This window comes from Moschus berezovskii, chromosome 19 (assembly GCF_049115385.1).
Source record: "Moschus berezovskii isolate FMDL1 chromosome 19, NW_MosBer_1.0, whole genome shotgun sequence".
In the NCBI taxonomy this organism is placed as follows: Eukaryota; Metazoa; Chordata; class Mammalia; order Artiodactyla; family Moschidae; genus Moschus; species Moschus berezovskii.
The window spans coordinates 72,431,481-72,458,835 of NC_142478.1; the positions used below are offsets into that span (position 1 = coordinate 72,431,481).

General features: G+C 61.1%; 2 protein-coding genes and 1 long non-coding RNA gene across 5 annotated transcripts; 1 reads left to right on the plus strand and 2 right to left on the minus strand.

Annotated features, from left to right (window-relative positions):
• Positions 1-4,503: 4,503 nt before the first annotated feature.
• OSM (oncostatin M) lies at positions 4,504-8,511 on the minus strand. Its single transcript, XM_055405422.2, has 3 exons — positions 8,411-8,511; positions 6,677-6,810; positions 4,504-6,102 (listed from the first exon to the last, which is right to left on the minus strand). The coding sequence occupies exons 1-3, from the start codon at positions 8,442-8,444 to the stop codon at positions 5,554-5,556; spliced, it is 717 nt and encodes a 238-aa protein (XP_055261397.2). The 5' UTR covers positions 8,445-8,511; the 3' UTR covers positions 4,504-5,553.
• A 131-nt stretch (positions 8,512-8,642) lies between these two features.
• LOC129542741 (uncharacterized) lies at positions 8,643-18,256 on the plus strand. Of its 2 annotated transcripts, XR_016035369.1 has the most exons (4): positions 8,643-8,755; positions 9,132-9,366; positions 15,980-16,644; positions 16,718-18,256. It is a non-coding gene; the product is annotated as an uncharacterized LOC129542741 (long non-coding RNA). The 2 variants fall into 2 exon arrangements; XR_008683137.2 differs by lacking the exons at positions 15,980-16,644; positions 16,718-18,256 and adding an exon at positions 10,071-15,272.
• A 4,227-nt stretch (positions 18,257-22,483) lies between these two features.
• CASTOR1 (cytosolic arginine sensor for mTORC1 subunit 1) lies at positions 22,484-27,038 on the minus strand. 2 transcript variants are annotated; one of them, XM_055405420.2, is made up of 9 exons: positions 26,765-27,038; positions 26,127-26,197; positions 24,726-24,913; positions 24,486-24,618; positions 24,089-24,215; positions 23,537-23,650; positions 23,287-23,369; positions 23,087-23,181; positions 22,484-22,999 (listed from the first exon to the last, which is right to left on the minus strand). In XM_055405420.2, the coding sequence occupies exons 1-9, from the start codon at positions 26,875-26,877 to the stop codon at positions 22,931-22,933; spliced, it is 993 nt and encodes a 330-aa protein (XP_055261395.1). In that variant the 5' UTR covers positions 26,878-27,038; the 3' UTR covers positions 22,484-22,930. The 2 variants fall into 2 exon arrangements, with proteins under 2 accessions (XP_055261395.1, XP_055261396.1); XM_055405421.2 differs by having other exon boundaries at positions 24,089-24,212; positions 26,765-27,035.
• Positions 27,039-27,355: the final 317 nt, after the last annotated feature.

Sequence of the window (27,355 nt, forward strand, 5' to 3'; positions counted from 1 at the left end):
ATAAATTGGGGGAAGCCTACCGTGGTTCGGGGCACGCTGGACCCTTGGCTGTCTGGCGGGGCGCTGGCTGGGTCTTCAGTGGGTCACCATCGATGTGGGGCCAGGCCCTCTGCTGCTTCGCTCGCCTGCTGAACCTTCTCTGGAGACGTCTCCTCACTCCGCCCCCGACTTGACTTCCCGTCCAGGGCCGGGTGGCCCGGAGGCTCCCCCCACTTCCACCCCCCCACTACCCACCCCCCCACCAGCTGAAGGGCTGGGGACCACAGGGGCCGGGTGGCCCAGGTTCCTGGCCAGACTGCCCCCGACACAGGTGGGCCAGGCTCTTCAGGCCGGCCGAGGAGAGAAGCGCGGCCAGGGCTGGGGAGGGGGCGTCCCTGTGCCCGGGCGGCCCCTGCCCTGTGCTGCGTGGCGAGGCCGCCGGGACCTGACTCACGGCTGACTGGGCCGCGCCCAGCCCGCCTGGGTGATCCAGGCCGGCATAAGGCGATGACTGGGCAGCCCTCCACATGACCGGCCGGGGTCGGCCTTAGGTGTTTTGACTCAGACCTGCCACGGGCCGTGTGCACCGGGGCCGTGTCCCCTGGTCGCCGTCGCGGGAGGAGTCACGGGGCTGCAGCCAGCCCCCACCCCGGACACGGTGCCCCTCGAGCCACCTCTCCCTTCCCTGGCACCCACCTCGGAGCCCCCACCGCCTGGCCCGCCTTCCTCCACGGACAAGGGGCCCCACCTGCCCAACCCCACCCCTCCCAGGACCTTCGCCCCTCCCCGAGCGGCGGGGCCCAGCCCTCGGGCCGCCCCAGGAAGCCGGCAGCCACGCCAGCGAGCCCGGGGCCTCCCCACTCTGAGCCTGGACTGTGCCCCTTTCCCCGGCCTGGAAAAGGCGTTCCGTGGGCACTCTGGGTCCCGGGCCTGGCGTGGGCAGAGGGAGCAGCGGGCAGGGAGCAGGGGCCACAGGGACAGAGAGAGGACAGCCGCAAAGAAAGAAAACCGGCGAGCGAACGGGAGAGAGGGCGAGAAGGGAGACGCTGCAGGCACCTGCTTGCTGAGAGCCCGCAGGGCCCTGTTCCACTGTCTTGGGGAAAAACTCTGCCCGGCCCGGGAGGCGGCCTGGTAACCGAGCTCCGAGCCGCCGGGGAGGCCGAGGCTCAGCCGGGGTACCCGGACCCGGGGCGGGGGCGGGAAGTCGGTTTGCTGACCCTCGGCGGCCTCTCCCATCCCTGAGAGAGACGCACCGCGGCAGAGATGGCGGCGGCGGCGAAGGCGCAGGCCCGAGGCCCAGCTCTGCCTCTTCTGGAGACAGACTGAGTGCCGGCCCCCTCCCCGCCGTTTCCCAGGGAACTTTCCATCTGTGTGTGTGTGTGCGTGTGTCACGTGCAGGGCTGACTGAGGGGCTGTGACCGTCCCCCTGAAAAGCTTGAGACAGGAAAGAAAACCCAGCTCCGGGTCGATTCCAGCGGCCGAGCCGCCAGAGGCCTCCTCTCTCTCCCGGACCCTGGCCAGCCGGTCTGTGGATGGCGCCCCGACACGCGAGCCACCACGGCGGGAGCTTGCACCGCATGCGGGCCCGCGGGGCGTGGGGAGTCCACGCACACTGAGGTGCAGAGCTTTCCTAGAGCCTCCGCCCTGAACCCCAACTTCACACAGCTGAGGCCGCAGGGAACGGGGAGAGGAGCTGATAGAAGTGACCCTCAGACAGAGGCTGCAGGAGGTGCACTGGCTGCTGGATCGTCCTGAGGGCACGTGGGAAGCAGGAAGGTGCGCGCCTGGGGCTGAGCGCGGCCTCGAGGCATCCACGGGGCACCCAGCTGAGGTTCTGGCAGCCGGGTCTGCGGCTCTGGGATCGAGCTGGAGATGTGGCACCTGCAGCTTGTGGCCTCCTCGGGAGACAGCGTCATGGAGGTAACATGTCCTCACTGACAGACTCCCGAGGCCCCCACCCCAGCATCTGGGGGCTCCCTGATCTGCTTCCTGCTGGGTGGGTGCCACTCCCCTTCAAAGGCAACCCCAGACGCCTCTCCAGGGGCCTAACCACAGAGTGGAGGGGGCTGGCAGGGGGGCCAGGCAGGACGGAGAGCCGCCACCCTGGGCTTGGCAGCTTGCTTGCCAGCTCTTCCTCGCCCAGAACCGCCTCGGCCCTCCCCACGGGCAGCTGCAGAGCCGGATCCGCTTCCGCTCAGGGAGCCTGCAGGTGCCTGGCTCTCGGGGTCTGCCCACCTCCCACCCACAGCCTCCGAGCAGCCTGGTCCGAGGAGAGACCACCCCCACCAGCACCATCACACTGGAGCAGGGCCGCAAACAGCGTCTGCCGTCGAGGGCACCTGGGGAGCACCAGTCTAGGCTGGGCTCCCCGCCCGGCTCCTCACTGGGCTCCTGATGTGTGCTGGGACCGAGCAGGGACGGCTGAGGTGGGCTCTGTCCTCGGAGGCTCCAGGCTAGCGGGGGACGTGGACCGGCAGTGCAAATGCCACACAAGCTGAGGCCCCCGCTGCCCCGTTGGACACTTTTGAGAAAAGTAACCACGTTGCTGGACCCAGCCAAGGATGAGCTAAGCAGAAGGAGCGCAGCACTGCAGACAGAAGCGCACCGGCAGGGGCCTTGTGGAGGGAGGGCCACTGGGATCCAAAAGTGGCTGATATGGCAGGAAGCCCGAGAGCAAGAGGGAGCCCCCGTGGGGCCGGTGGGCAGGCAACGCAGAGCCTTTACTAAGTACTTTGTAAACAGCCTGGAATACAGAGGGTGCGCGCTGGCTGGGAGTAAGAGACCTGGAGTTCCAGCCCCAGCCCTGCACTAACTTGCTCTGTGACTGTGAGCAAGAGGCTGTCCCCCTCTGGGCCCTTTTGATAAATCAGCAATACCCTCACTCACTACGCCCTGATCCCTGAATGCTCAGAGCATTTTTTGCCCGGCCGCCCCCGCCACCGAGAGGCCCCACCGCTCCTCCCGTGCCCGTCATTCAGGCTGCAGAGTGGGCGTGGCCTTCCAGGAGCCCCGCTGACCGCCCGCGCCTCCCGACTCTAGCTCTCCTTTTCATCACCGCTTTGTTTTCGCTGAGCTCAAGCTCGCACTGCAACCTCCGGCGCTCCTGTCGTTCTTTTGCTTGTCTGCCCCCCTCTTCCGGGAGCTCTGTGCCCTGGGGAGACTCGTGAACTTGTCAGCAGAGTTACAGAGGTTGAAAGGTGACGGGAGGATGCTCCCGCCCTGACATCCAATGGACCTGAATTCGAAATGTGCCCGCCCCCAGGAAATTGACTCTGAGTACCTGGGCAGGTCACTCAAACTCTGAGCCTCAGTCTTCTCATCAGTAAAGTGGGTCATATCTATTCCAGGGTGTCCCACACGGAGTTCTCTTCCACCCCCATGTTAAGTCTTGTTCCCACCAGAAATGGGGGTGGCCAGGGACTGATCTAGCTCAAGTTCATCTGATTCTGTGAGCCCTTCCTTTGTAGCTGCCGCTTCGCACATCACTGATCTATAGATGACCTTCCGGGGGCGAGGCCCTGAGCATCAGTGGGCAGCCAGGTGGAATCCCTACCCAGCTTGGGGCCCTTCAGGAAGCAGTTTCAAGCACCTACCAGGTCGTAGGCCACATCTGAGACAAGATCTATTATTATCTTGTCTGTTTCACACAACACACAGGGGGCTTCCCTGGTGGCTCAGACGATAAACAAACTGCCTGCAATGCAGGAGACCTGGATTCTATCCCTGGATCCGGAAGATCTTCTGGAGAAGGAAATGGCTACCCACTCCAGTATTCCTTCTTGGGAAATTCGACGGATAGAGGAGCCTGACGGGCTACAGTCCATGGGGTCGCAAGAGTTGGACATGACTTAGTGACTTCCCTGATAGCTCAGCTGGTAAAGAATCCGCCCGCAATGCAGGAGACCCCGGGTTGATTCCTGGGTCGGGAAGATCCGCTGGAGAAGGGATAAGCTACCCACTCCAGTATTGGGCTTCCCTTGTGGCTCAGTTGGTAAAGAATCTGCCCGCAATGCGGAAGACCTGGGTTTAAACCCTGGGTTGGGAAGATCCCCTGGAGAAGGGAAAGGCTACCCACTCCATTATTCTGGCCTGGAGAATTCCGTGGACCGTACAGTCCATGGGGGTTGCAAAGAGCCGGACACGACTGAGTGAGTTTCACTTCACTTCACTGTTTCACACGACACCCACAGCACACATACCCCAGCCACTCACCCACGAGGACTGTGAGCCACCCACATGCTCCCTCTTTCCCCGGCCCCATCTGGTTCCCAAACCTCTGGTCTCCGTCTTCTCAAGGGAGACCCACTCAGAGAAAATGGGCACTTTCTCTGAGATGCCCCCACAGTCAGAGCCCACAGTTGACAGGGGTATGCGGCTTCCCTTCCCGGATAGAGCAAGGACCCCAAGTCCAAACCTCCAGTGGTGGACGCTTGTGGCCTTGCCACCTAGGGACACCCCCATCTCCAGGAGGCTTCCCCAACCCCCCCCTACAATGCAGCAGAGACACACAGAGGCTTTAGAAACCACACAAATTTTAAATATGTTTGCACAATATTAACATTAAATACACATCATAAATAAGCCTTATAAATAGAAAACAGATTTTTAAAAAACTGATTTAAAAAAAATCTATAAATTAGTCCTGTCCCTCCAAGGAATTGGCCCAGAAGCTTCTGGGACACCCCCACCCCCACCCCGCTCCAGGAGGGCGATGATTTCAGCACACAAAAAATACCATGATGCACCACCAGGGGGCGCAGCCGGTGGCCGGGACCGAAGACCAGGCGCTTCCAGGCACTAGGTCTCCTCCAGAGAGCGGAGCCTGTGCCCAGGGGCCGTATGCACCGTGTGTCCCTATGTATGGAGAGAATCTGATATCCACCCTGTGTCACAGAGTCCCAGCAACTGACACGCAGAGAGGGCTGCATATGGTCCCCAAGCCCTTCGAATCACAAAGAGAAAACTGTGGTCCTGAGAAGCAAGGTGGGCTTGATGAGGTCACACAGCGAGTTAGAGGCCGACCTCCGACCAACCGCCCCCCCGCCCCAATCAGAGCTCCTTCCAGCTCCCTCTGCTCCATCACAGCTGCCTAAAGTGAGGCCACCCAGGCATCCAGGGTTCTGGCCCCAGATGCGATGAGGCATAGTCGGCCAACTCAGGCCCTGACCCCCACTGCCCTGGAGCCGGGCCACTAAGGAAAGGAGGAAGTATGGGGGCAAGAGCCATGCAAGTCATGAGAGGGACAGTCCGGCTGGTCTCCGGGGAGCAGAGCAGGGGCGGGGGGGGGGGCCCAGTCTGGCTGTGAGTCAGCCTGTGTCATCCGACCCCTGAATCAATGGAAAGTTGGCCCCGTATGGACCTGACCCGGCCACCCCCCGAGGGTGGAGGAACCCAGGGCTGGGGGCGCTCCACAGCCTGACCGTACCCCTGCAGCCCAGCCTTGGGGGAGGTAGAGGGGGCTGCCCGGCTCACACCCCTTAAAGTGCGCTTCAGAGAGGAGAGGAAATGGGTGGCGGCTGCCTGCCATCCTGCACGCCACCTGCTGACCTTTCACCTGGCAGGGGTGCCCCAAGGCTACCGGGGAAGCTGGCCCCTGGGCACGAGTCTCCTGACCTCCAGGAAGGGCCGTGTCCTGCGGGCCCCCCTCTGCAGGGCCCGACGGGGTCTGTGTCTGAGGCTGTGGCCCCGTCTCTCCCCCCAGCCCCGGAGGACCTGCCCGGCCGCGTGCATGAAGCGGTGATAGCCTCGCAGGAACCCGCAGTTCCTGAGCTTGCGCTGGAAGGTGGAGGGCGGTGTGGGCGGCGGTGGTGGCAGCGTGGGCCCTGGGCCCGGTGGGGTGGGCTCAGCGGCCTCTGGGTCTGAGAAGCTGTGCAGCAGCTGGGTCATGCAGTGGATGTTGTTCCCGAACCCGCGGATGTACATCTCCGCCTGTTGCTGGGCTGCTTCTGGGAGGCCCTGCTGCAGGGCACTCAGCATGCGAAGGACGAGGCCCAGCGTGGCATTGAGGGTCCGCAGGAAGTCCTGCCTGCTGAGCTTCCATAAGGCGTCCTCGCTGGGGAAGTCCCCCGGGCGCTCCCTGCAGTGTTCCTTCAGTATGGGACTGTGCAGGCCTTGGAGGAGGACCTGGGGAGGGCAAAAAGGACAGTCCAGAGGTGAGCCCTGGAGCCCCGACCACAGACACACACATACTTGCTCAGTTTGGAGCTGCTGGACCGCGTGCACCCCTCCCCCATCCAACCCTCCCATTGTACAGATCAAGAAACTGAGGCCCGAAAAGGGAGAGGACTCCCGGGTCACTGCAGGTGGGGCTGGTGGGGGTGACCACACAGGTGGTGACAGTGGCGTGAGCTGTGTCATTGTGAAAGTGATGGGAGTGACCTGAGCTCAGGAGCATGGGACTGTTCACTGCGACGACCTGGTGCCTAGAACAAGGCCCGTGGTGGGTGTACAATGAGCACGCTGGGCAGACAGACGAATGAGGTGATGGAGTCGGGGTTCACCCTGCAGGCCCACCCACTGTTTCCTTGACGTCTCAGGGTTAGACCCAGGATAGTCACTGTGGCCCTGGAATAACGTGGAGCTTCGGTTTCCCCACCAGCCCCAGGCTGAGCGGGTCGTCTCTGGGGATCACTCCAGCCCCAGCTCCACCCACAGTTCTCGGAGACTCAAGTGCCCCCCAGGGGGCCCGGGCACTCACATAGGGATCCAAGAGTGTGCTGGGGTCCTGCATGAGGTCCGCCTGGCGCTGGAGCTGCAGGAGGAGCTCGTGGTACTTCCCCGAGCACTTGCCCATGGCCACCGTGCCCAGGAACAGGAGTCTGAGGACCAGACCTGGGACAGAAGGAAGACGAGGGACTGGCTTCAAGCTCTGCCGGTGGGCGCCCTGCAGAGGGTAGGGCACTCACGCGGGCCTCAGAGGGCACAGCCCATCCCTCATCCGCGTGGAAGCCAGGGCTGGGCACTGAGCGTGCCCAGGGACACCTGCGGCAGCCACCACCACCATCCAGAGAGCTGCTGCCCTGCACGTGAATAGTGGCTGCGACTCACCAAGCAAGCCTTCTGAGAAGAGGTGGTGGTGCCCAGCTGGAGTCCAGCCTGCCAACCTCAGGAGCTGACCTGCAGGGGCCCAGATGGGGCCCACGAGACCTCCGGGCTAAGGATCTGCCATTGCTGCAGGCCCCAATCGCCCCCACCCTGACAGGGGATCTCCAGAGGGGTTTGCAGCCCCGGTCCTGAGCTCCACCTGCAGAACCAGGAGGGGCTGCCTTTCCACCTGGAGAGGATGCATGAGATCAGCTTGTCCACTCCCCGATCTGACCCACAGGAGAACCAAGGCACCAAAGGAGAAGGGCTTGCTCAGGTCACCCAAGGCCACCCTCTGCCCCCAGCTCTCAGACCTCCCTCCTCTCCAGAAACGGCCACCCCTGTCCCCGCCCCCGCCAAGAGACGCAGTGAGCCAGAGCGCCCCCCGGTGGGCGGACACTGTCACGGGTCCCCCACCCACCTCCCCCCACCCACCCACCCACCAGGCACCGCCAGCCACGTGGTCGGAAGGGCCTGTGGTGCAATGGCCCGGAAGGCAGTGACACCACCTTCCCTTCCTAGGAACCGTGGCCCCTTGGGGAAGGCGCCGCAGCCGGGGCCCAGGGGGCTGGGCGCCCGGGGAACACAACCACAGGGCACCCCTTGCCACCCCCCCAGGTACGTGCTGCTGGGCTCGGCCGGTGGAGGCTGGGGTGAGCCCCGAGCACGTGGGACCAGGGAGCCTGTATGGGTGTGTGTCTGGGTCTGCGCAAGGCCCAAGGGAACGGCCCGCCACACACGCCCGGCCGTTGTGACCCATCGGCCGCAGGGGACCTGGGTTGCATTCAGGGCTTCCCAGATGGCTGAGACCAAGGGCCCCAGATGACGTCACGCGGCTCTGTGTGCCTGTCACCCTGTGGGTGTGGCTATAGGTGCTGTGTGATTGTGTGGGCTCCCAGGACCCCAGACCTGGCTGAGAGTGCCCATCCATCCCAGGGCCTGCGAATCCAGGCCAGAAAAAGGAGGCACCCCACCGCCCTTCCAGACATCACACCGCAATCCTGCTCAGCTTCCCCGGCCTCCTCCTCTGCCCCAGCACATCTCCCGCCACCCTCCTGCTTCCCTGGCTTCTTCCGCAGTGGTGATCTCCTTCCCTCACTCCCTTGCTCCCAGAGTCCACGAGTCTGCATCACCTCCACCTGGAAGCCCTCCAGGGATACCCTTCTCCTCTTGTGAAAATGCTGTGTTCTCAGTGGATCCCTCTCTCTTTCCCTGACCCCCTGGCTGGCTCTCTCCCCTTCTCAGCATCCTTCTACCCAGTTCCCAGAGGGCAAAGGGTGGCCCTTCTCCCCGCGGGTGCCCGTGAGTCCGGCAGGCAGGTGCTGGCGGGGAGGAAGGAAGTACTCACTGGGCAGTGTTCTCTGCATACGCTGTGCCCGCATGCTGGGTGACCAAGCTCCGACCTGCGCCCGCTGGGGGAACACCTCCCTGCCTGGAGCCCTGAGGGCTGGCAGCCACTTTATGCCCGTCGGGGTGATTGGCCAACACCTCGTGAGGTGGGTGGGGAGGGGGTGGGGGGAGGGGAGGCCTTCTGGGAACATGACCCTAAAAAAACCAAAGTTTCTACAGGCGGCCAATGGGCGCCCAGTGCGGTGGCATGCCTGCTCCTCCTCCTGTTTTCTTCGAATTCATTCTTCGAGGTCAGCCCCCCACGCCCAAGGATGATGCAAACCACAGCCTCAGCCTTCCTGGGGTAAGCGGGGAAGCAAGGGGGTCCATGTCCGCTGCAGGGCAGCCGTGTCTGGGATGGACGGGAGGGTTTGCCAGCAGGGCCCCTGGCGGGCCCATAGCCTGGTCCCTGCCCAGGAGTCGTCAGCCTTGCAGGCCACTGTGGTTTGGGGGTGAGGGGAGGGAGACATCTTCCTTCTGGGTGCCCTTCCCGCCCTCCCGCGGGGCTGTTGGGACATCTGTGAGCGGAAACCACGGGGCTCTGGGCACAGAGCCAGACCCAGGCTGGCAGCCCCGAGATTGTGGTTCTTGCCCCAAGACCTGCATCCCTCAGTGGGGCTCCCCGCCATCTCCTCTCCCCCATGAGGAACCACTCATATAACCAGTGTTCCCCATCCCAGGCCCATCGAACCAGGTGCCTGGGGCAAGAGAAGAGATCAGGGCCCAAGCGCACTGACATGCTGTGTGACCCAAGGCAAGTCGCTTCGCCTCTCTGGGCCGCGGAGGCCCCCGCCACCTGTAAAATGAGGATTTGAAAAGTATCGCTCAGCTACCTCACCGGGCTGCTGCCGTCATGGACATAAAAGGCAAAGGCCCTTCGAAGGAAAAAGGAGCGATGAAGCCGTCTGATTCCAAGTACTGGCTGTCGGGGAGGCGGGGTAGGGGGCGGAGGAGATGGGGAAGCTGTGAGCTCAGAGGGGAAGCTGGAGGGGGAGTCGTGGGGGACCAGGTTTCACTTTCTCTGAAAGATAGTGATCTCGAGTAGGTCCTCCGCTTCTCAAAGACACGAGAGGAGGGGCCCCGGAGACGGCGCCTCCTGAGTCAGCCTGCTGCTTCTCCGCAGGATGAACGGAGACCCCGTGAGAGCACAGGCAGAGGCTGTGGCCCGCATGCCATGCCTGGCCGCCCCAGCACCTCCAGCAGACTGGCTGGGGGTCCTTGGCCTGCACCCTGAGGAGTGCCGTGGGGAGGAGCGTGTCAAAGGCTGAGGAGCGGGGTGGGGCCCCTGTGGGGTGTGGGGCCAGGGAAGCCTGAGCTGCTTGGGCCCCGTGGAGCCCAGATCAGGAACGCCAAGGTGGCCAGAAGGAGGAAGGCCGGGCACCTGCCCCAGCACCCATCAATACCCCCAGGGCCGTTCCCACCGGCCTGCCCCCTGCAGACACACCCGCCTCTCTCATTAATGCAGTCAACAAGCGTTTATCTGGCCCGCTCTTTCCGAGCGCTGAGGTACTAGCAATGAACAGCATCAGGGGCCCCCGCCACCCTAAGCCCAGAGGCTTCTCCTCACCCCACCCCTCAGCCTACTCCCTGGTCCTCATCACACCCTCTCCACCCCCAAGGCCCAGTTCTGGATTCTCCTCCTGAGGACGTCACTTCCGCTCGATTCCCCATCCCGGCGCCCACTCCCAAGAGGCGGCTTCCTGGGCCCAGGCCAGGCCCGGATCCTTGTTCATTTCACATCTCTGATCTCATCTCGCTGCCATCCTGGAAGGGACACCGGCCGGGCAGGTGTGCCTCAGCTCCCTTTTTTTAATAGTCCTTTGCTTGCTTTTTTTTAAAATATGTACTTATTTGGCTGTGTTGGATCTTAGTTGCACAACGCAGGATCTTTTGTGTGGTGAGTGGGTTTCGAGTGTGGTGCCTGAGCTTAGTTGCCCTGTGGCTTGTGGGATTTTAGTTCCCCAACCAGGGCTCGAACCCGCATCCCCTGCATTGGAAGGTGAATTCTTAACCACTGGACCACCAGGGAAGTTCCCTGGCTCCTGGTAATGAGACAAAAACCGAAGCTTGGAGAAGCTCAGGGCTGGGCTCCAGGTGGGAGAGCCAGGTCTGGCCAGAGGGCCTCATGCCTCTCATGGGCTGCTTGCTGTCCCCTCCACGCTCAGGGGACAGCCCAGTGTTTGCACCCCTTGGTCAGAGGCAGTAGGGTCTCCTTGGCTTGAAGAGGCCTCCAAGACCCAGAGACGTTGAGATCACCCCACCTGTGGTGTGCCTTTTATAAAAACATTTAAGAGGAGGGTGCCTTCACATCTGAAAGAGCTGGCTCTGAGCATGGAGCTTTAAACTTACATATGAGTTTGCTGGAGCTGCCATAACCAGGTAGCACAGACAGAAATGACCCAAAGGTGTTTCCGCACAGTCCTGGACCTGAAAGTCTGAGCTCAAGTTGATGGATTCATCCTGAGGCCGCCCTCCTCGACTTGCAGACGGCCGGCTTCTCACCATCTCCTCCCGTGGCTGCCCTGCCATGTCTGTCTGTCTGTGCCCAGATCTCTTCTCCTTTTTAGAAAAATTATTTGGGGCCATGTTGGGTCTTCATTGCCGCATGGGCTTTTCTCTAGTTGCGATGCGCGGGCTACTCTTGTTGCAGAGGACCTAGGCTCACGGGCTTCCATAGCTGTGGCTCGCGGGCTTCGCTGCTCCCTGGCACATGGGGTCCTCCCAGACCAGGGGTCGATGTCCCCTACACTGGCAGGTGGCTTTGTTACCACTGAGCCACACCAGGGAGGCCCCGATCTCCTCCTCTTCTAAGGACACCTGTCGCGCTGCAGTGGGGCTGCCCAATGGCCCCACTTTACCCCGAGAGCCCCTGTCCAGGCCCTGGCTGTGTGCACACTCACATTCTGGGGTGCTGGGGGTCGTGACCTCAGTGCACGCACTTGAGGGACACAAGTCAGCGGCGTGTGGCTGGAGGGCTGCAGGGAGCGGGGACACTGGGGAGAAGCCCGGAGCTGCGCAGGAGGAGGCCGAGGTGAGGCGGCCCCACAGCCCATCCGAGCGAAGCGTAAGGGCAAGATGCGTCAGCGTTTCTGGTGAGGTCAGCGCCTGGTGACGTCCCTCCTGCCAGCAGGAAAGGCTTGCGACATGGCCCCCGCCGGTATAAATAGGCTCTGCGACCACAGGGCCTGGGCTGTCCCCACTTCCCAGGCCACGTCAGCCAGGTCCGCGTGATCCGGAGGGGAAGAGAAGGCCCTCTTGCTTCCTCAGAACTGCTGTTTCCGCGCCTTTCCGAACCACCCTCCAGCTGGGGAGCACCCCCCCTTTAAACACAAGGATAGGATTTGATGTGAGCTGAGGGGCAGGTCAACAGTGGACGCAGAAGTCCCCTGGGTGCAGAGGCCTGCAGGCCGTGGGCGGAGACCCACCCCGGTTCCGGTCGCTATCCGCTTGTGGGCCCAGAATCCTTGGCCCAGTCACGCACCCCTTTTCTGAACCTCAGTTTCCCCTCTTGCAACCTCAGTACCACAGTTTAACAACAGAGAAGACAAACAACCCCATTGTTTTTATTTTAAAAAAAAATTTTTTTTATGTGGGTCGTAGTTAAGTCTCTATTGAATTTGTTACAATACGGCTTCTGTTTTGTTTTGATTTTTTGACTGCGAGGCATGTGGGGTCTTAGCTGCCCGACCAGGGGTTGAAGCCACACCCTCTGCATTGGAAGGTCCACTGGACCATCAGAGAAGTGCCCACAACCCGAGTTTTAAACGGGCAAGGGATTTAAAAAGACTTTTCTCCAAACTGGACACAAATGGCCAATAAGTATGTGAAAAGAAGTCAGTATCATCAGCCACCGGGAAAACGCACGTCCAAACGACGCCGAGATGCCGCTTCACCTACGCTAGGGCATCTGCAATCAAACACAGACAATAAGAAGCGCCGGAGAGGACGTGGAGGCGTCGGAGCTGGCGGGAATGAAAGAGGGCACATTCAGCCACTTTAGGAAAGAGAATGTCTCTTCCTTAAATGGGGAACCTAGAAATCTCAGACAACCAGCAATGCCACTCCTGGGCATATACACAAGAGAACTGAAATCAAATAATCACACAAGAACTTGACACAGACATTCACAGAAGCATTCATTCACAATAGCCCGACTGTAGAAGCAATCCAATAGTCCATCAACAGAAAATGGGCTTTCAAATGTGGTCTGTCTATACGAGAGAATATTATCCAGTCAGAAAGAGAGATGAGGTTCTGATGCACTCCATAACGTGGATGCACCTCAAAACCATTATGCTCCATGAAAGTCAGTCAGAAAAGGCCACGTATGATCCCTCTACATGAAATGTCCAGAATCGGTGAACCCGTAGAGACAAGAGAGTGGATTAGTGGTTGGCAGGGGCTAGGAAGTCTGGGGACAGACGAGAAGTGATAGCTTATGGATAGGGTTTCTTGAGGGGGGATGAAAGTGGTTTTTTAACTATCAAACAGATGATTTCACCCTCTTACAAATATACTTAAACCGCTGGATTATGATTTTTATTATGTTTACTTTTTATGTGTTTATTGTTTTTGGCTGGGCTAGCTCTTCACTGCTACGTGCAGGCTTTTCTCTGGCTGTGGCCAGCAGGGGCTACTCTTCATTTGTGGAGAATGGGTTTCTCACCGTGGTGGCCTATCCTGTTTCTCACCTAAGGTGGCCTATCCTTAGAGCATGGGCTCTAAGGCACACGGGCTCCAGTAGTTGGATATAAGTCCATGAATTATATACACTTTAAATGCACTTGATGGGGACTTCCCTAGTGGCGCAGTGGATAGGAATCTGCCTGCCAACGAGGGGAATGCAGGTTCGATCCCTGGCTCAGGGAGCGCTCCACATGCCTTGGAGCAACCAAGACCGTGTGCCACAACTACGGAAGCCCTCGTGCCTTGAGGCTGTGCTCCGCGACAAGAGAAGCCCCCGCGATGAGAAGCCCATGCACCTCAACAAAGAGTGTAGTTCCTGGCTCACAGGAATGGAAGAAAGCCCACACAAAGCAACGAAGACCCACAGCAGCCTAAGATAAAGAAATAAAATAAATTCAAATGCATTCGATGACATGTGGGTTGCATCTCAATTGTGAAAGTGCAGGGCCAAACGCTGCCTGCTAACTACATGGCCAGCACTGTCATTCTGTGGACGGGGCACGCCAATGCCCGGCCCACAGCGAGTGTCCAGCCACCAGCCACTGGGGCAGGCGACAGGGCACATCTGTTTATGTCACAGGGTGACTCTGAGGGCAGTTGGGAAACTCATGTTACATAAACGCTGGGTGAGCAAGGATCTTCCAGGGCCCCTGTGAGGTCAGCAAGGTCACCCTTGGCCTGGGGGTCATCTGACTCAAGACCTGCCAGGGTTCTCCTGCGACCTGGTGTGTCCGTGGGGATGGGACTGCATGCCCTCCCCTGCACCCTGTGGCTCCCCAAAACTGGGTGACTGACCCCTGCTTCCAGGAGCCTGAACACCTATTTAGGGAAGTGCAGAGAGAGAAGAGGGACTTGCTTCTCTGCAGCAACCTCACGTTAGCTGTCAGCCCTCAGCTCCCAGACCAGGCCCTCCCACGGGGAAAGCCCCGCCCAGGCCAAGGCAAAGGCTACTGGAGGCTGCTTCATCTACTCTGAGGTGCGACGAACAGGAGCTGAGCATGCGGATGACCCCCACCCCGGGTCACCCTCTCTGAGCCCAGCGTCTCCTCTGTGAGGTTGTGGGACAGGAGAGATGACCACAGAGGGTCCGCAACCCTATAAAGCACCATGGGGTCCCGTGGAGGCTCCAAACACTGAGATGTCGCTGTAAATAAAATCAATCCTAAACACCCAGCCTCCTGCCGATGCAGGAGACAGAAGAGACTCGGGTTCAATCCCTGGGTTGGGAAGATCCCTGGAGGAAAGCACAGCAACCCACTCCAGTATTTTTGCCTGGGAAATCCCCATGGACAGAGGAGACTGGCGGGCTATAGTCCATGGGTTGCAAAGAGTCGTACACGACTAAGTGACCTGGTGAACATTCAGCAGGATCAAGGAGTCCAGCGAATGGAGTCCTGGCTTTTCTCATGATGACAACACACGAGGCCTATTTTGAAACACCACATTCTTGCCAAAAATGTTTTGGTGCCCCAGGCACATGCTGTGTGCCCAGTGGTGACAATCGGGCTCATTTCTGCAGCTCTTCTGGTTGCCGGGACCAGGCCTCCCTCATGGCTCAGCTCCCTGCATCCCCAAAATCCCCTAATGAGGCAGAGCCCACGGTCCCTGCCCTGCAGGTGGGGAAACTGAGGCCTGAGAGGTGGGAGCTTGCGGAAAGGTGCACAGAGGGGAGGAGGCAAAGATGCCAGGGAAACAAACGCCAGCGGCTCCCAGAGTGGGGAGCTGGGAGGTCCGCTCTCACAGGGTTGGCTGCCTGGGGAGGCTGGGAGCGGAGGTGGGTATTTCCACGGTTCTGCACAGACATTGCTGAAATTGTGAATTCCATAATGAAACCTGTGAAATTCTAGGTTTCACTGGTGGAAAGGCAGAAAAGAAATGCTACAAATTACAGGTAGAGAGAATTGCAAGGGCAAACAGGACCTCATGGAATAGTTTACAGGATGGAGGGTGTGGCTGGAAGTTGAACGGGAAGGTTGGGGGGTGGGGGAACAACCCTGGAGATCCAGAGGTTAAGAATCCCTCTTGCAGTGATGCCTGCAATGCAGGGGACGCAGGCTCGATCACTGGTCATTGAGGAACTAAGATCCCACCTGCAGCAGGCAGCTAAGCCTGCAACAAAGATCTTCTGTGCTGCAACCAAGACCCAACACAGCCAAATAAACGAAAATTTTTTTTTAAAAAAGGGCGGAGGACACCAAGCCACCCTCCGGAGGGGCTTGTACAACACAGCCTGGTCTGATCCTCTTGCTCAAAACATTCCCTGGCTTCCTGCTGCCTCTTGGATAAGGCTGAAGTCATTGCCACAGCCCCCAGTCCCTGCCCACTTCCCCAGCCTCACCCAACACCTCTCCAGCCTGCCCGCCACTCCCTCTGACCTTCTTCAGCCACCAGAGGAGCCGAGCTCTTACCCCAGGGCCTTGGCACATGCTGTACCCACTGCCTGAACACTCCTCCTACTGAACTGCCATGGGACACCAAGTTTCAGTTCTTCCAGTGACCTTCCTCTACCCCAGGCGAGTTTCCACACCCCCGCCCCCACCCCAGAGCACCATATACCCCTCTCTGCAGTGTTCTTCAGAACCGTAAACTTTTACAACTGTGAGGTTGTGTCCCCAGCCAGACTGTAAATTCCAAGAGGGTGTGGATTGGTGGTGGTGGTTCCCCGTCGCCTGTGTCCAGAGCATAGCAGAGGCCTCGGAATGAGGTAGTGAAATTGAAAGTGTTCCTGGCTCTGTCGTGTCCGACTCTCTGTGACCCCATGGACTGTGGCCCGCCAGGCCCCTCTGTCCACGGGGATTCTCCAGGCAAGAGTACTGGAGTAGGTTGCCATTTCCTTCTCCAGGGGATCTTCCCGACCCAGGGATTGAACCCAGGTCTCCCACGCTGGCAGGCGGATTCTTCACCACCTGAGCTCCAGGGAAGCCCTGGAATGCAGCAGGTGCTCAATAAATCCTTAATGAATGGATGGATGCATGACCATGCAGATGCGGCCATGGGGCCCAGGCGTGTCCCAAGCCTCCACGTAGCTGCAGCCGGGCCTCTACAAGTGCAGGCCCGCTTCACCGCTGGGCGGGACCAGGCCTTTTGGAGCCTTTCCAGCACCTTCTTTCCGAGGAACGTCAGAATCGCATCACTCCCAGCACACCAAGGCATGTGATCCCTCCTTTTCAGGAAGACTTGATGGTTAAAGACGCTGACTTTTTCTTTTATGATGATTTTTCAAAAGCAAATTCAACATCTATTCTTTCAGCCACTGCAGATTTCAACACTTCCCTGCAAAAACAAACTGAAAAGGAAAAAGCCAAGGCATTTCTCCCACTTCCTTCCAAGAATGCATTTCAGGACAAATTCTACGCAAGCCTTGTAGAAAGGCGCCAGCCTTCGCTGGAGAGGACAAGCCTACCGTCCCTCGTTCAACCTCCCGGTAATAAAGGACCTGCTGCATGCGTGGGGCACCAGGCCAGGTGCAAGGGAGAAATCGCCAAGAAAGACAAGGCTCACTCACAGGTGAGTGAAGGTACTGTGAAGCCTGGAGGGACCTGGAAGACTCATTTGCCAGGCTGCCCGTTTCTTGCCGCAGGAGTGAACGCTGACCCAGCCTGATCTTCGTGGTACCCCGGGGTCCAGCGATGCACCTGCATCCTGTCTGCCCCCGCCCCCCATTGGAGTCCTTCACGGGACTGATGGCGAGACCCAGGAGACTCGCCTCCCTGGCAGGGCTGGAGTTTCTGAACCGGGATGTCACAGGTGAGAGTGGGGTCCTGCTGCGCGGGTGAGAATGTGGCTGGTGCGGCCAGGGAGGCCGAGGGATTTTCCTGAGCCCCTGGTCCCTGCATGAAGTCAGGTTCCAGCTACACAGGACGTGCCAAGAGGCCAGTTCTGCTAGCTGCGCTGGTTTCCTGGCACTTCCGGGGAGTCCTCAGGGCGGAGGGCGTGGAGGGAGGAACTGGGATGGCTGAGCCTGCTCTGGGTGCCAGCTGCAGCCCAAGCTCACCAGCTTTGCTTGACAACTGGAAGGAGACGGGGGGACAGGCTGGGGGCCCCGTGGGGCTGTCTACAAAGTGGTGAAGACTTGAGGCAGGATTCGCTTTGCAGAGATGCCAATTACGGGCCCTGGAGGAAACGACCTGGGATGGGCACTGGGAAGACTTGTTTTCTTCCTCCTCCTGTTCTTGGGGCTGCGCTAAGGAAACTCTGAGCATCCATTTTGATATGGAAACAGAAACATTCTCCAGGTCCAAGGGGAGAAAAGACTTGCTCTGTCCAAGGGCCAACGGGTTGGTGGCCGTTCAGCTGGGTGACAGAGTGTGTCCATTTGGGACCATCCACAGATAAGCACGTGAGGAAGAGGGCAGTAGGGCATTGAACGCAACTGCTGTGCTTCCCCACGGCCAAGAAGGCAGAGCTTAAACAGGCCAAAGGCGGGAACAACCCAAACGTCCATCAGCGAGTAATGGGTAAACAAAAAGCGGTCCTGTCATACACACTGCTGTGAATAAAACAGGTAACTGGTGAGAACCCAGTGTACAGCACAGGGGCTCTACCCCGCGCCCTGTGGCGACCGAAATGGGAAAAGCGTCAGGCGCTCAGTCTTGTCTGACTCTCTGCAACCCCACGGACTGTAGCCCGCCAGGCTCCTCTGTCCATGGGATTCTCCAGTCAAGGATACTGGAGTGGGTTTCATTTGCTTCTCCAGGGGATCTTCCCGACCCAGAGATCAAACCCGGGTTCTCCTGCATTGCAGGCAGACTCTTTACCATTGGAGCCACCAGGGAAGCCCAGCCTTAATGGGAAGGAAGTCCAAAAAAGAGGGGAAATAGGTATACACGCAGCTGATTCACTTTGCCGTGAAGCAGAAACTAACACAACATCGTAAAGACACTAGACTCCGGTAAGATGTTTTAAAAGTGGTTATGTCCAAAAACATGATTCTGTCCAAAAACCGTGATTCTGTCCAAAAACGTGATTCTGTCCACGCCTTTGAATATTGGAATACTGACACGTGCGTTCCCCTGGATGCGCCTCAAAAGCATCACACCGAGTGAAAAGGCTAGACATCAGAAGTCACATATGAGAAGACTGCATTCATAGGAAATGTCCAGAATAGGGAAATCCATAAAGACACACCGGTGACTGCCAGGGGCTGCGGGAAGGGAGTGGGAAGTGACAGCTGAGGGGTACGGGGTTTCCTCTTGGGGTGATGACAGTGTTCTGGAATTAGATGAGGTGACGGCTGCTCAACACTGTGAATACGCTAAATGCCCGGGAGGTTCAGCTCTCGGCTTCTAAATGGTCAGCTTGACATTGTGTGAATTTCGCCTCAATTAGGAAAAAAAAAAAAAAAATTAAGGCAGAGTTAAAAACACCACTCCAGGAAAACAAAGAGTCTGGGAGGCAGGAAGTGGGCTCCAAAGAGGCAGGAGAGAGTCAGGGGATCTCCACAGCCCCTCCTGTGTGAGTGCCTGAGCAGTGCCTGCACACTGGGCTTGCCTTTGTCGACTTAGAAAAGGTGCATCTGGGGACTTCCCTGGCGGTCCAGTGGTTAGCACGCCACACTTCCAGTGCAGGGGGCGCCGGTTCGATCTGCAATTGGGGAACTAAGATTCCACATGCCACGCAGTCAACAAAAAAAGAGAAAGAAAGAAAAGGCACACCTGAATGTACAAAGCCAGGGTGTGCCAGGAGGAGACCAGGCAGGGAGACCGGCGGGAGGTCCGGGCAGCCACGCTGGCGGGGACAACCCTGGGCTGCCTCAGGGCAGCGGGGCTGGGGCCCTGTAGAGAGCTCAGGCTGAGGGGCGCACTTGCTAGGGGCCAGAGAGCAGAGCCAGGCTCCCTTGGGCCTGCAGGCAGAAGAGGAGGGATAGAGACGTGGCAGAGGGGGAGGAGGGCATCGGAGAGGCCGAGGGCGGAGGCGGGAGGTGGCCAGGCCGAGGGCAGGGTGAGAAGGGCAGTGCGGCCCACCACTACCTGGGGAACTGCAAGGGGCTGGGCCTCCCAGCCTCAGGGAGACACAGAGGGGCCCAGGGGGATGTGAATCCACGGAAGGAAAGTGGACACGAGGGCACACAGGGGCAGACGGTGGACGTGAAAACGAAACATGCAGACGTGTGCGCGCACACACGGACACAGAAACGGTCCCAGCCACGGGTGAAAACAGACACACAGAAACACGTGCCGCAGACGCGCGCACACGCACATGACGGGGCAGATGCACACGCCAGCCACGCATGCACGGGACACGTGTCGGGACAGAGCCAGGCACATGGCTGAGGGCTATGAGTAGCTGGGTGCACATAGCTGGGTGCACGCGCAGCTGTGGACACACAGACCTCCGACGCGGGAGCACAAGTTTACAGGCACACAGACACTCAGAAGCATGGCCAGACAGACAGACACACATACACACTCTCTGGCCAAAGCAGACTTGCTCGTTTGTTTCGCACAAACAAGGCCTGCACACCACAAGTGCACAGCACACCCCCCCGCCCCGTCCCGTGCAGCAGCGTGACCGACCCCTACCCCTTGGTGAAGGGAGCTCTGGGCATCCCCCTTTGAGACACCCTTGGATTCAGGAACCCCAGCACCAGGGCCTGCCTGGGAAAGGGAGACACAAACCGCAGCCGTTGCCCAACACCCAGCCGGGGGTCAGGGAGGAGCCAGGGCCAGGCTGCGCGTGCCTGCCCACGCACCGGCGGCAGACGCCCAGCCAGCGACGCAGACAGCAGGGATTGCGAGGGAGCTTGCAAAATCACCCGGGCCCCTCAGGGGTCAGCCACACTGTCCCTGCCCCCCCACTCCCCAACCCCGCCCCAGGGACCTCCCCAGGCCCCATGGGCACTATTGACCTTCTTGTTAAATTCTGGTTCTGCCGTGCCCGGCTGTGAGAACTTGGCTAAGTCGCTTCACCGCTCTGCGCTTCGTTTCCCCTGGTAAAGGGGGCCGATGGGAGCGCGTGGTGCATACGTGAATTAATGCAGCATGCCACGCCCCTCCCCCACGCGCAGCTGGGACCGCGGCCTCCCTGGGTGCCCGGCTGGCCTGCTGCAGACGGGGCTGTTCCTCCTGCCTCCTGCTCGGACCTATCCCGCCCAGGGGGACCAGTAGACCAAGCTGGGGCAGTAGGTTTATCCCCCACTCTATGTAGGAAAAGAAACCCTCTTTGCGGCAATTTAGCAAGCATGGGACCGCACGGCCCGGCCTGGCCGAGGCGCGGGTGAGGACCTTAAACCTTGAATTTCTGTTCAAACGCTCGGAGGAGGGCTGACGACGTCAATTCTGTACAACTGTGGAGACCAGAAAGCATGGAAATGAGCCTCGGGTTCTTCCCCCCGAGGTGTGCCCATCTCCTGCCCCACCACCCAGGGCCCCCTGCCCAGGCTCACACCCTCCCAGCAGAAGAGGGACACGGGGCTGAGGGGCCGCAGGTGGGGCCCGCCCTACCCCCCGGGGCACAGGCTGATCTTTGAGGACAAGTGTCGGGCCCTACGGTCTGGGGCCTCCACCTCGCACTCAGGAGCGGCCACCCCGAGGCTCCGGGTGTGCCAGTGAGGGCCCCCAGCCTCAGTTATGAATGACCCCAAGCCCAAGCCTGGGCTGACCAAACCGACTTCCTTCGCCCTGGAACTCTGGAGCCTGGGAGGCTAAGAAGGTCAGTCCATGAGCCACCACCTCCCACCGCCGGCCTGGGACACCGGCCTGGGCCCGTCCATCTGACGGCACCCATAGCATCAGCTCTGTGAGAGGGCCAGAGTCACATCCCCGTCTCCCAGCGGCTGTGCGCTGCAGGCGCTGCCTAAGCCCCGTGGGGCTCAGCCTCCCCCTCTGTAACCTGCCGAGAGCCAGCCCAGTGACCCCCAAGGACTCTTAATGCCCCGAGAGCTAACGACCCCCCTTCCACACACACACACGTGTGCAGGAGATGCAGGCTGGTGTGCTGGCCTCGAGGCCTGGGCCTGAGTCAGGCCGGCCCTTCAGGGCACCTGTGGCTCCTACCCAGGCCAGTCCTGAGGGCAGGCCCCAGAACTAACTGATGCTGTGTTAAAATCCAGTTTGGAGGACCAGGAGAGGCCTCACTCACTTGGAAAGCTGGGGTGACAGGAACACCCAAATAAGGCAGTGACTCACAGAGAGATAGACAGACCCTCCCAGAGCGGGACGGGTGGCCAGGAGCCCTCCAGCTGCAGGTCAGGCAGCCCCGGAATTCTGGTTCTAAAGCCCTCACCTCAGCCCAGGACATCCCTCCAGCCAAGGCCCAGGGTGGGCCCTCCAGGGAGAGAAGCAAGACTCCCCCCACCCCAAAGATAATCCACAGACAAAAGCCCCTTCCCCAGCGCCCAAGGGGTATTGGATCCTGAGGGGGCTGCCTCCCGGGTCTCCAGGCACTGGGGAAACTGAGGCCAGGGGGAGGCGGGAAGGGGCTGGCCTGGGCCCCTGACCGCCACTCACCAGGCTGGGCCGTGCTCCTTAGTCCTCTGATCTGCAGCCCCCAGGTTCCCAGGGGCAGGGCGGGCGTGCTGCCAGAGGCCTGGCCCCACTCTGGCTTTTCTGGGGAGCCACCACGACCTCTGAGTACCCCGAAGTCACACCCTTCTTCCCTTCCTGTGCGTGGGCGGGTCTGGGCTGAGGGCACCCGATAACCTCCCCCGCACATCTGTAGGGCCCCACCGGGTCGCAGCGGAATCCCAGCCCGCGGAACAGGGAGGTGGCCCCACAGTGACAGGAAACATAGGCCCAGGTGTGTGGAGCCTCTGGCCACAGAGGCTCCGGGGGACCTCCGGTCCTTTGTCCAGTCCGTGTGGCCGGGCCAAGCCCAAGCCCAGCGCGGACTCCCAGTGGCCCACACTGGCTGGCCCCTCCCAGCACTGCTCTGGGAAAGCCCTGGGGGCAAGAACTGAGTGATCATTCACACCAGAGATGGCCAGAACTCAGGCGTGGTCCAAGAGAAAGCCGACGGCAGGCCAACCACAGCTAAGGTGGCGGGGGGTGGGGGTTGCGGGACCCCCCACTCCGGACAGGAGGGTCTGGGAGTCTCTGCTCTGCTCTGAACCTCCTGGGCTGTTCAGACCCAGAAAGGAATGAAGAGAGAACCTGAACCTCAGAGTCAGGCAGCCCGGGCCGGGAATCATGTGGCCCTGGCTTGGGTCACTCCACCTGCTGGCGCTCCAGTCACTTTGCCTTGAGAATGGGGGCACTGGCTCTCGAGGGGAGCAGAGGGAGGTTGAGGCGAGCCCGGCCCAGAGTTGGCTGCATGAGACGGGGTGGGAGAGGGGGATGGTCCAGGACCTTAGGCGGGAGAAGGGCAGCCCTGTGGCTGAGGCTCAGATGACCCCAAGGACCACAGCCTGGTCTGCTCAGTATAAGCTCTTTATTAACAAGTTGATTTAAAAAGGAGAGAGAGAGAGAGATGTAAAAATACTTTTCTTGGAGGCCCCAGGAAGGGAAGGCACAGTCAGAACTCCTTTGCTGGGTCAGGCAACCCAGCCGGGGGCGGCGCAAAGATGGGGGAGGCTCAGACCTCAGGCAGGGAATGTGCAAACCCCGAGGCCCCGCAGGCAGTGATGGGTTGAGGGCTTCCTGGAGGAAGCCCCGAGCACCACGTCTCCTGCGTTGGGCAGACACGCGGCGGCCACATTGAGAGCCGGTGTCTGCTCGCAGCTTACATACACAGAGCAGAAGGAGGGGGCCCCCCCTTGCAGGAACATCCCAGAGCTGGAGCGCACAGCTTTGAGAAGTCTCTGGAAGCCAGAGGGCAAGGGGAGAACCCGGAGGCTGCTGTTGCCCACCCCGGAGCCTCAGGAGCCCAGGCTGTCCTGCCGGCGCTGGAGGACCTCAATGACACTGCCGATACCGTCCTCGGGCACCTGTGGGCCGGCGGGCACAGGGAGACGTCAGGGCCACCCTGCCCCTCCCCCTCCCCCCAGGGCCCCCTCCCCAGCCAGGGGGCTCACCAAGGCATGGTCGAAGTTGAAGGTGCTGATGTAGTAGGCGGAGATGTCAGCCGCAGCCAGGGGGCCTGCGATCTGGGCCACGATCCCACACTCGTCTGAGGGTCAAGGAGGGGGCCATGTGGGTCACCCCGGTCCCCCCCGCACCGCCCCTCCAGGCCCCAGCCTTTCCGCAGCCCCCGACACCAGGCGTGGCCCCTCACCAAAGCCCAGGGGCTGTCCACCGATGCGCACCATCCTCCACAGCTCGCCCGAGGAGCTGGTCAGCAGCAGGTCACTGGGGAACCTGGGGTGGCAGGAGGGCGGTGGGCAGGGGTACCCCGGTCCACCCTTGCCCCCGCTGTGAGTCCAGGAGGAGGTCAGCTTGCTGACCTCAGTGGCGGACGCTCTAGCTCCCCCCTCCCTGGGGCTGGCCGAGGGCCTGTGTACCACCTGGGGTCAGGGGTCACCTACTTTTTCTGCGTCTCAGCATCCATGACAATGGAGATGTAGCCCTCAATGAGGGAGAAGGCAAAGAAGGTGATGGAGCTGGATCCCGGACCGCCAGAAGCCACCTCCCTAGGGGGACTGGGGAGGAGGGGAGGCTCAGGAGCTCTGCCCGCTCCACCTCCTAGTCGGGCTCCATGCCCACAAAGGGGCTGGCACAGGGGGCCCTGGGCATATCCTCCTGGCCCCCGGCCCTCACCCCTCGTCTGAGGGCCCTGACCTGCTGGTATGGCTGGGGACGGGAGAGGATGATGTGACAAAGAGGATTTTACCCCAGGTCCAGAGGGCCTGACCAGGACACAGCTCAGGTGGCTCTGCCCACGCCAGGGTGGGGAGGGGGCCCTAGCTGTGGCTTTGGGACCTTGCCTGGACCTCGGTGCAGGGGACAGGGGTGTCACAGGCAGCCAGGAACCCCAGCCACGGAACAGGGCACAGAACTGCAGAACCCAGGGGTGGGCAGAAGGTGGTGGGAAGGAGCTCGGGAACAAGGTGTGAGGACCGATGCCAACGAGGGCCCACCTATGCGAATAGAAGAGGACGTCGATGAGGGTGGTGGCGATGGCTGGCAGCGTCTCGGGGTCCAGCGTGAGGACGCAGAATCGGTTCTGTGGGCTCTGGATGGGGTGCACCGTGGGGCTGGGCCCTGCTGGGGAAGGGCCAGATGGTGGCGGAGGTGAAAGGGCGACTGTGGGCGGGGGCGCCCCCTGGTGGCCAGCCAGAGAGAGACAGCCTGGGCTGGGAGTAGGTCAGCAGCACTTGCAGAAACCTGCCTGGGTTCTCCCCGCCCCCTCTTGTGAGGAGGGGGGTCTGTGTCAGCTGGTCTCCCCAAACCCACAGCCCCACCTGCACAAGCGAAGGGCCCCCGGTGGGAAGAGGAGCCCCCGCCGAGGCCCGGGTGTCAGAGAGCGACCCTCACCATGCTGGGCACGGGGAAAGCCGTTGCTGGAATCGTCCCTGGCAACCGGCACAGGCTCCCCGCCCACCTCTCGGTAAATGTCGAACTCCCGGGCCAGCGTGTGGATCACCACGGACAGGTCCTGCTCCCGCACCTGGGCCAGGAGAGGCACAACGCATGGGTCCCCAAGCACCCGTGGGGCCCACCCTGCTGCCCACCCCTCCTCCTCCTTCCCCAACCCAGCACCTGTGGGAGACTCACCAGGATGAAGTCTGTCTGGTAGGTGGACAGCATCAGCACGGACACGTGGTGCTCGGCCAGCGGTGCTATCACCGACCGGGCGATCTTGGTGACACCGGCAGCCTGCACGGCCGCGCCGCTGGGGGAGGACACGTTCAGCACCAGCCACGTGGCCTCGGCCACTTGTAGGAACTCGGACGGGGGCAGCTCTGTGGGGCAGGGGGCACAGGCCCGGTCAGGGCCTGCTGGGCTAGCCCCTGCCCTCAGTTTCCCTGTCTGAGCCTTACGGGGAGCTCTACCAAGGTCGGGTCAGGTCTGGAGACTGGAGCTGTCTTCCTCCCCCAAGTTCTGCTCCTGAGACCTGCGTGTCTGCAAGGACTGACAGAGGTGCTTCGGGTGTTGGCCTGTCAGGGATTGAAACTTCCCAGTTAGGATCGGAGCTCCGAATTCAGACAGAGCTGGGTTCCAATCCCAGCCTCACCATCTACTTTCTGTTGACCTGGGGCAAATGATTTAACTTTTCTGAGCCTCAGTTTCCTCTTCTGTAAAATGGGATGAGGGTGTGGACCTCAAGACAAGTGTTCCGTGGGCAAACAGAGGCCTTATACTACGTGGCACCACCAGGGGGAGCCAGCAGACCACGTTGGCTAGGGGATGCCCTTCACTCTGAGCAGATCCAAACTTTCCTGCTGCACAAATAGGGAAACTAAGGCCTGAAGCAGCCCTATGCCTGCCGATGAAGCCCCAGTGGTCTGGCCTGAGACGCCAGACCTGTCAGCATGGGCCAGGCTGGCAGGAGTAGGGAGGTAGATGTCAGCTCCAGGATCAGGGACCGACCAGGCTGGCGTCCAGTCCGGAGCAGGGGCCACGGCCAGGGTGGCTGCTAATTGCCCAAGCACAGCTAGGAGGCCCGCCAGGACCCTGCCCTGGGCTGGCTGCCTGCTCCTCCTGCATTCCTTCCCCAACCCTCTCAGACTCCTGGAGCCGCCAGACCAGTTGGGGAGGGGGTGACACACACCAGAGAAGAGAGGAGTCAGTGGGGGGAGTAACGGCGGGGGTGGGGTGGGCTGGTGAAATAGCCATAGGAACCCGATTCTTGCCCCAGAACTGTATTTGAGGCCCTGCTGGCCGGCCAGTGGCTGCTAACCGCCCTTCACACACAGCCCCGTTTATAAAGCCCTCGAGGGACCCTATTAGATCAGAGCCGTAACTATTCCATTTTACGTAAGAGGAAACAGAGAGGGGAAGTGACTTGCTTAAGGGCACACAGCCAGTGAAAAGTGGAAATGGATTAGAACCCAGATCCATCCGCCTTCCAGGCCCCCAGCTCTTGCGACCATGGATCCTAGCATTCGGTAAGAACCTCGCAAAGAGACGAGCGCGGTCTCCTCCCTTAGGCCCCCTCCCCAGCCCAGCCCCCACCTTTGAAGCCCTCCTCGTCCACCATGAGCGTGTAATCCTCGGGGGTCTCCGTCAGGCTGAAGAACTTGCACCTGGTTGGGGGCGGGGGGCATCTTCAGCCTGGGTGGGGCGGAGGGGGCGGGTAGACCCCGGCCGGGGGCCTCCCTGCCCCCTCAAGCCTGTTTTCTCCCCAGGACAGTGGGGTGTGTGCCCCGTTTCCAGAACTGTGAACTGCTTTCCGCCTCCCCGACCTCCACGCCGGGACACGAGGAGAGGCTCACCCGCGGCTACAAACCCAGGCCGTCGAACCTCGAGCCCTCTAGACCAGCCCCTCTGACCGACGGGAGGCAAGTGGAAAAAGTTCCACGCAGTCGCCAGGAAAGAATGCCCCCACCTGACACCACTAGGGTTAAGCATTGACCATCCCGGGCTGTTTGCGCCGTAACCGGCCCTGGGAGGGGGCCTCACGGGGCCGGATAGGCGGCGGTCCCGGGGAGAGTAGGCCCAGGCCGGATGGCGGCCGGGGCAGGGGAGGGAGGGGGGCAGGGAGGCTCTCCCCGCCGGCTCCCGCTGGCTCCACCACAGCCCTAATCTCCCGACCCCGTCCCGGAGCGACAGTGCAGCCCACCCCCATCTGTGCCGCGAACCCGGGCGCGCACCGGCTTCGGCGGGGCAGGAAGAGCAGCTTGATGAGCGGGTGGGTGTAGAGCCAGAGACCGGGGCGGGCGAGGCTCAGCACCCGCACCCGGTGCTCTAGGATGTGCAGCTCCATCGCGGCCCGCGCGGACCCGACCCCGCGGCCCACAGGACCCAGGCGGTGCTGGGGGCGGGCCGCTGGGGGCGGTGCCGGGGGGCTTAAAGGGGCCGCTGCGCGGCCGAGTGCACGCCGCCAGCTACGCCAGCTCCCCGGAGGCCACGCCGTGCGGACCGGGCGGCCAATCCAGGGTGGCCACGCCTCCTTCTAGCGCCGGAGCCTCACTCTGCTCCGTCCGGCCCGCCCCACCCGCCCCCGCTGGCTCCGCCCCACCGGTCTGGGCTCGGGAATCACCCGCTGACCGCACCCGCGTCGAGTCCTCCTGCGGCGGGGGCCCGGCCGCGCCTCGCCCCCTTTCGGGGTTCCGCGCTTTCCGTAGGACGCCCGCTGCGCTGGGGTCCCGAGCCGGCGGAGACTGGGAGTCCTATCTGCCCTTGGGCCTTAGAATTCATTTCGCTGAGCCTTGGAGGCGCGCCTGGCACAGAACGCAGCCCCC

What these genes read in the sequence shown, in the direction of transcription:
- CASTOR1 (XM_055405420.2), bottom strand. Translation starts at nt 26,877, where the DNA reads ATGGAGCTGCACATCCTAGAGCACCGGGTGCGGGTGCTGAGCCTCGCC. An exon ending in GATGCTGAGACGCAGAAAAA is followed by an intron (nt 23,370 to 23,536) that starts GTAGGTGACCCC and finishes CTGCCACCCCAG; the next exon opens with GTTCCCCAGTGACCTGCTGC. An exon ending in TGGACAGCCCCTGGGCTTTG is followed by an intron (nt 23,182 to 23,286) that starts GTGAGGGGCCAC and finishes CTTGACCCTCAG; the next exon opens with ACGAGTGTGGGATCGTGGCC.
- OSM (XM_055405422.2), bottom strand. Translation starts at nt 8,444, where the DNA reads ATGCGGGCACAGCGTATGCAGAGAACACTGCCCA. An exon ending in TATGCAGAGAACACTGCCCA is followed by an intron (nt 6,811 to 8,410) that starts GTGAGTACTTCC and finishes CTTCTGTCCCAG; the next exon opens with GTCTGGTCCTCAGACTCCTG. An exon ending in GCACACTCTTGGATCCCTAT is followed by an intron (nt 6,103 to 6,676) that starts GTGAGTGCCCGG and finishes TGCCCTCCCCAG; the next exon opens with GTCCTCCTCCAAGGCCTGCA.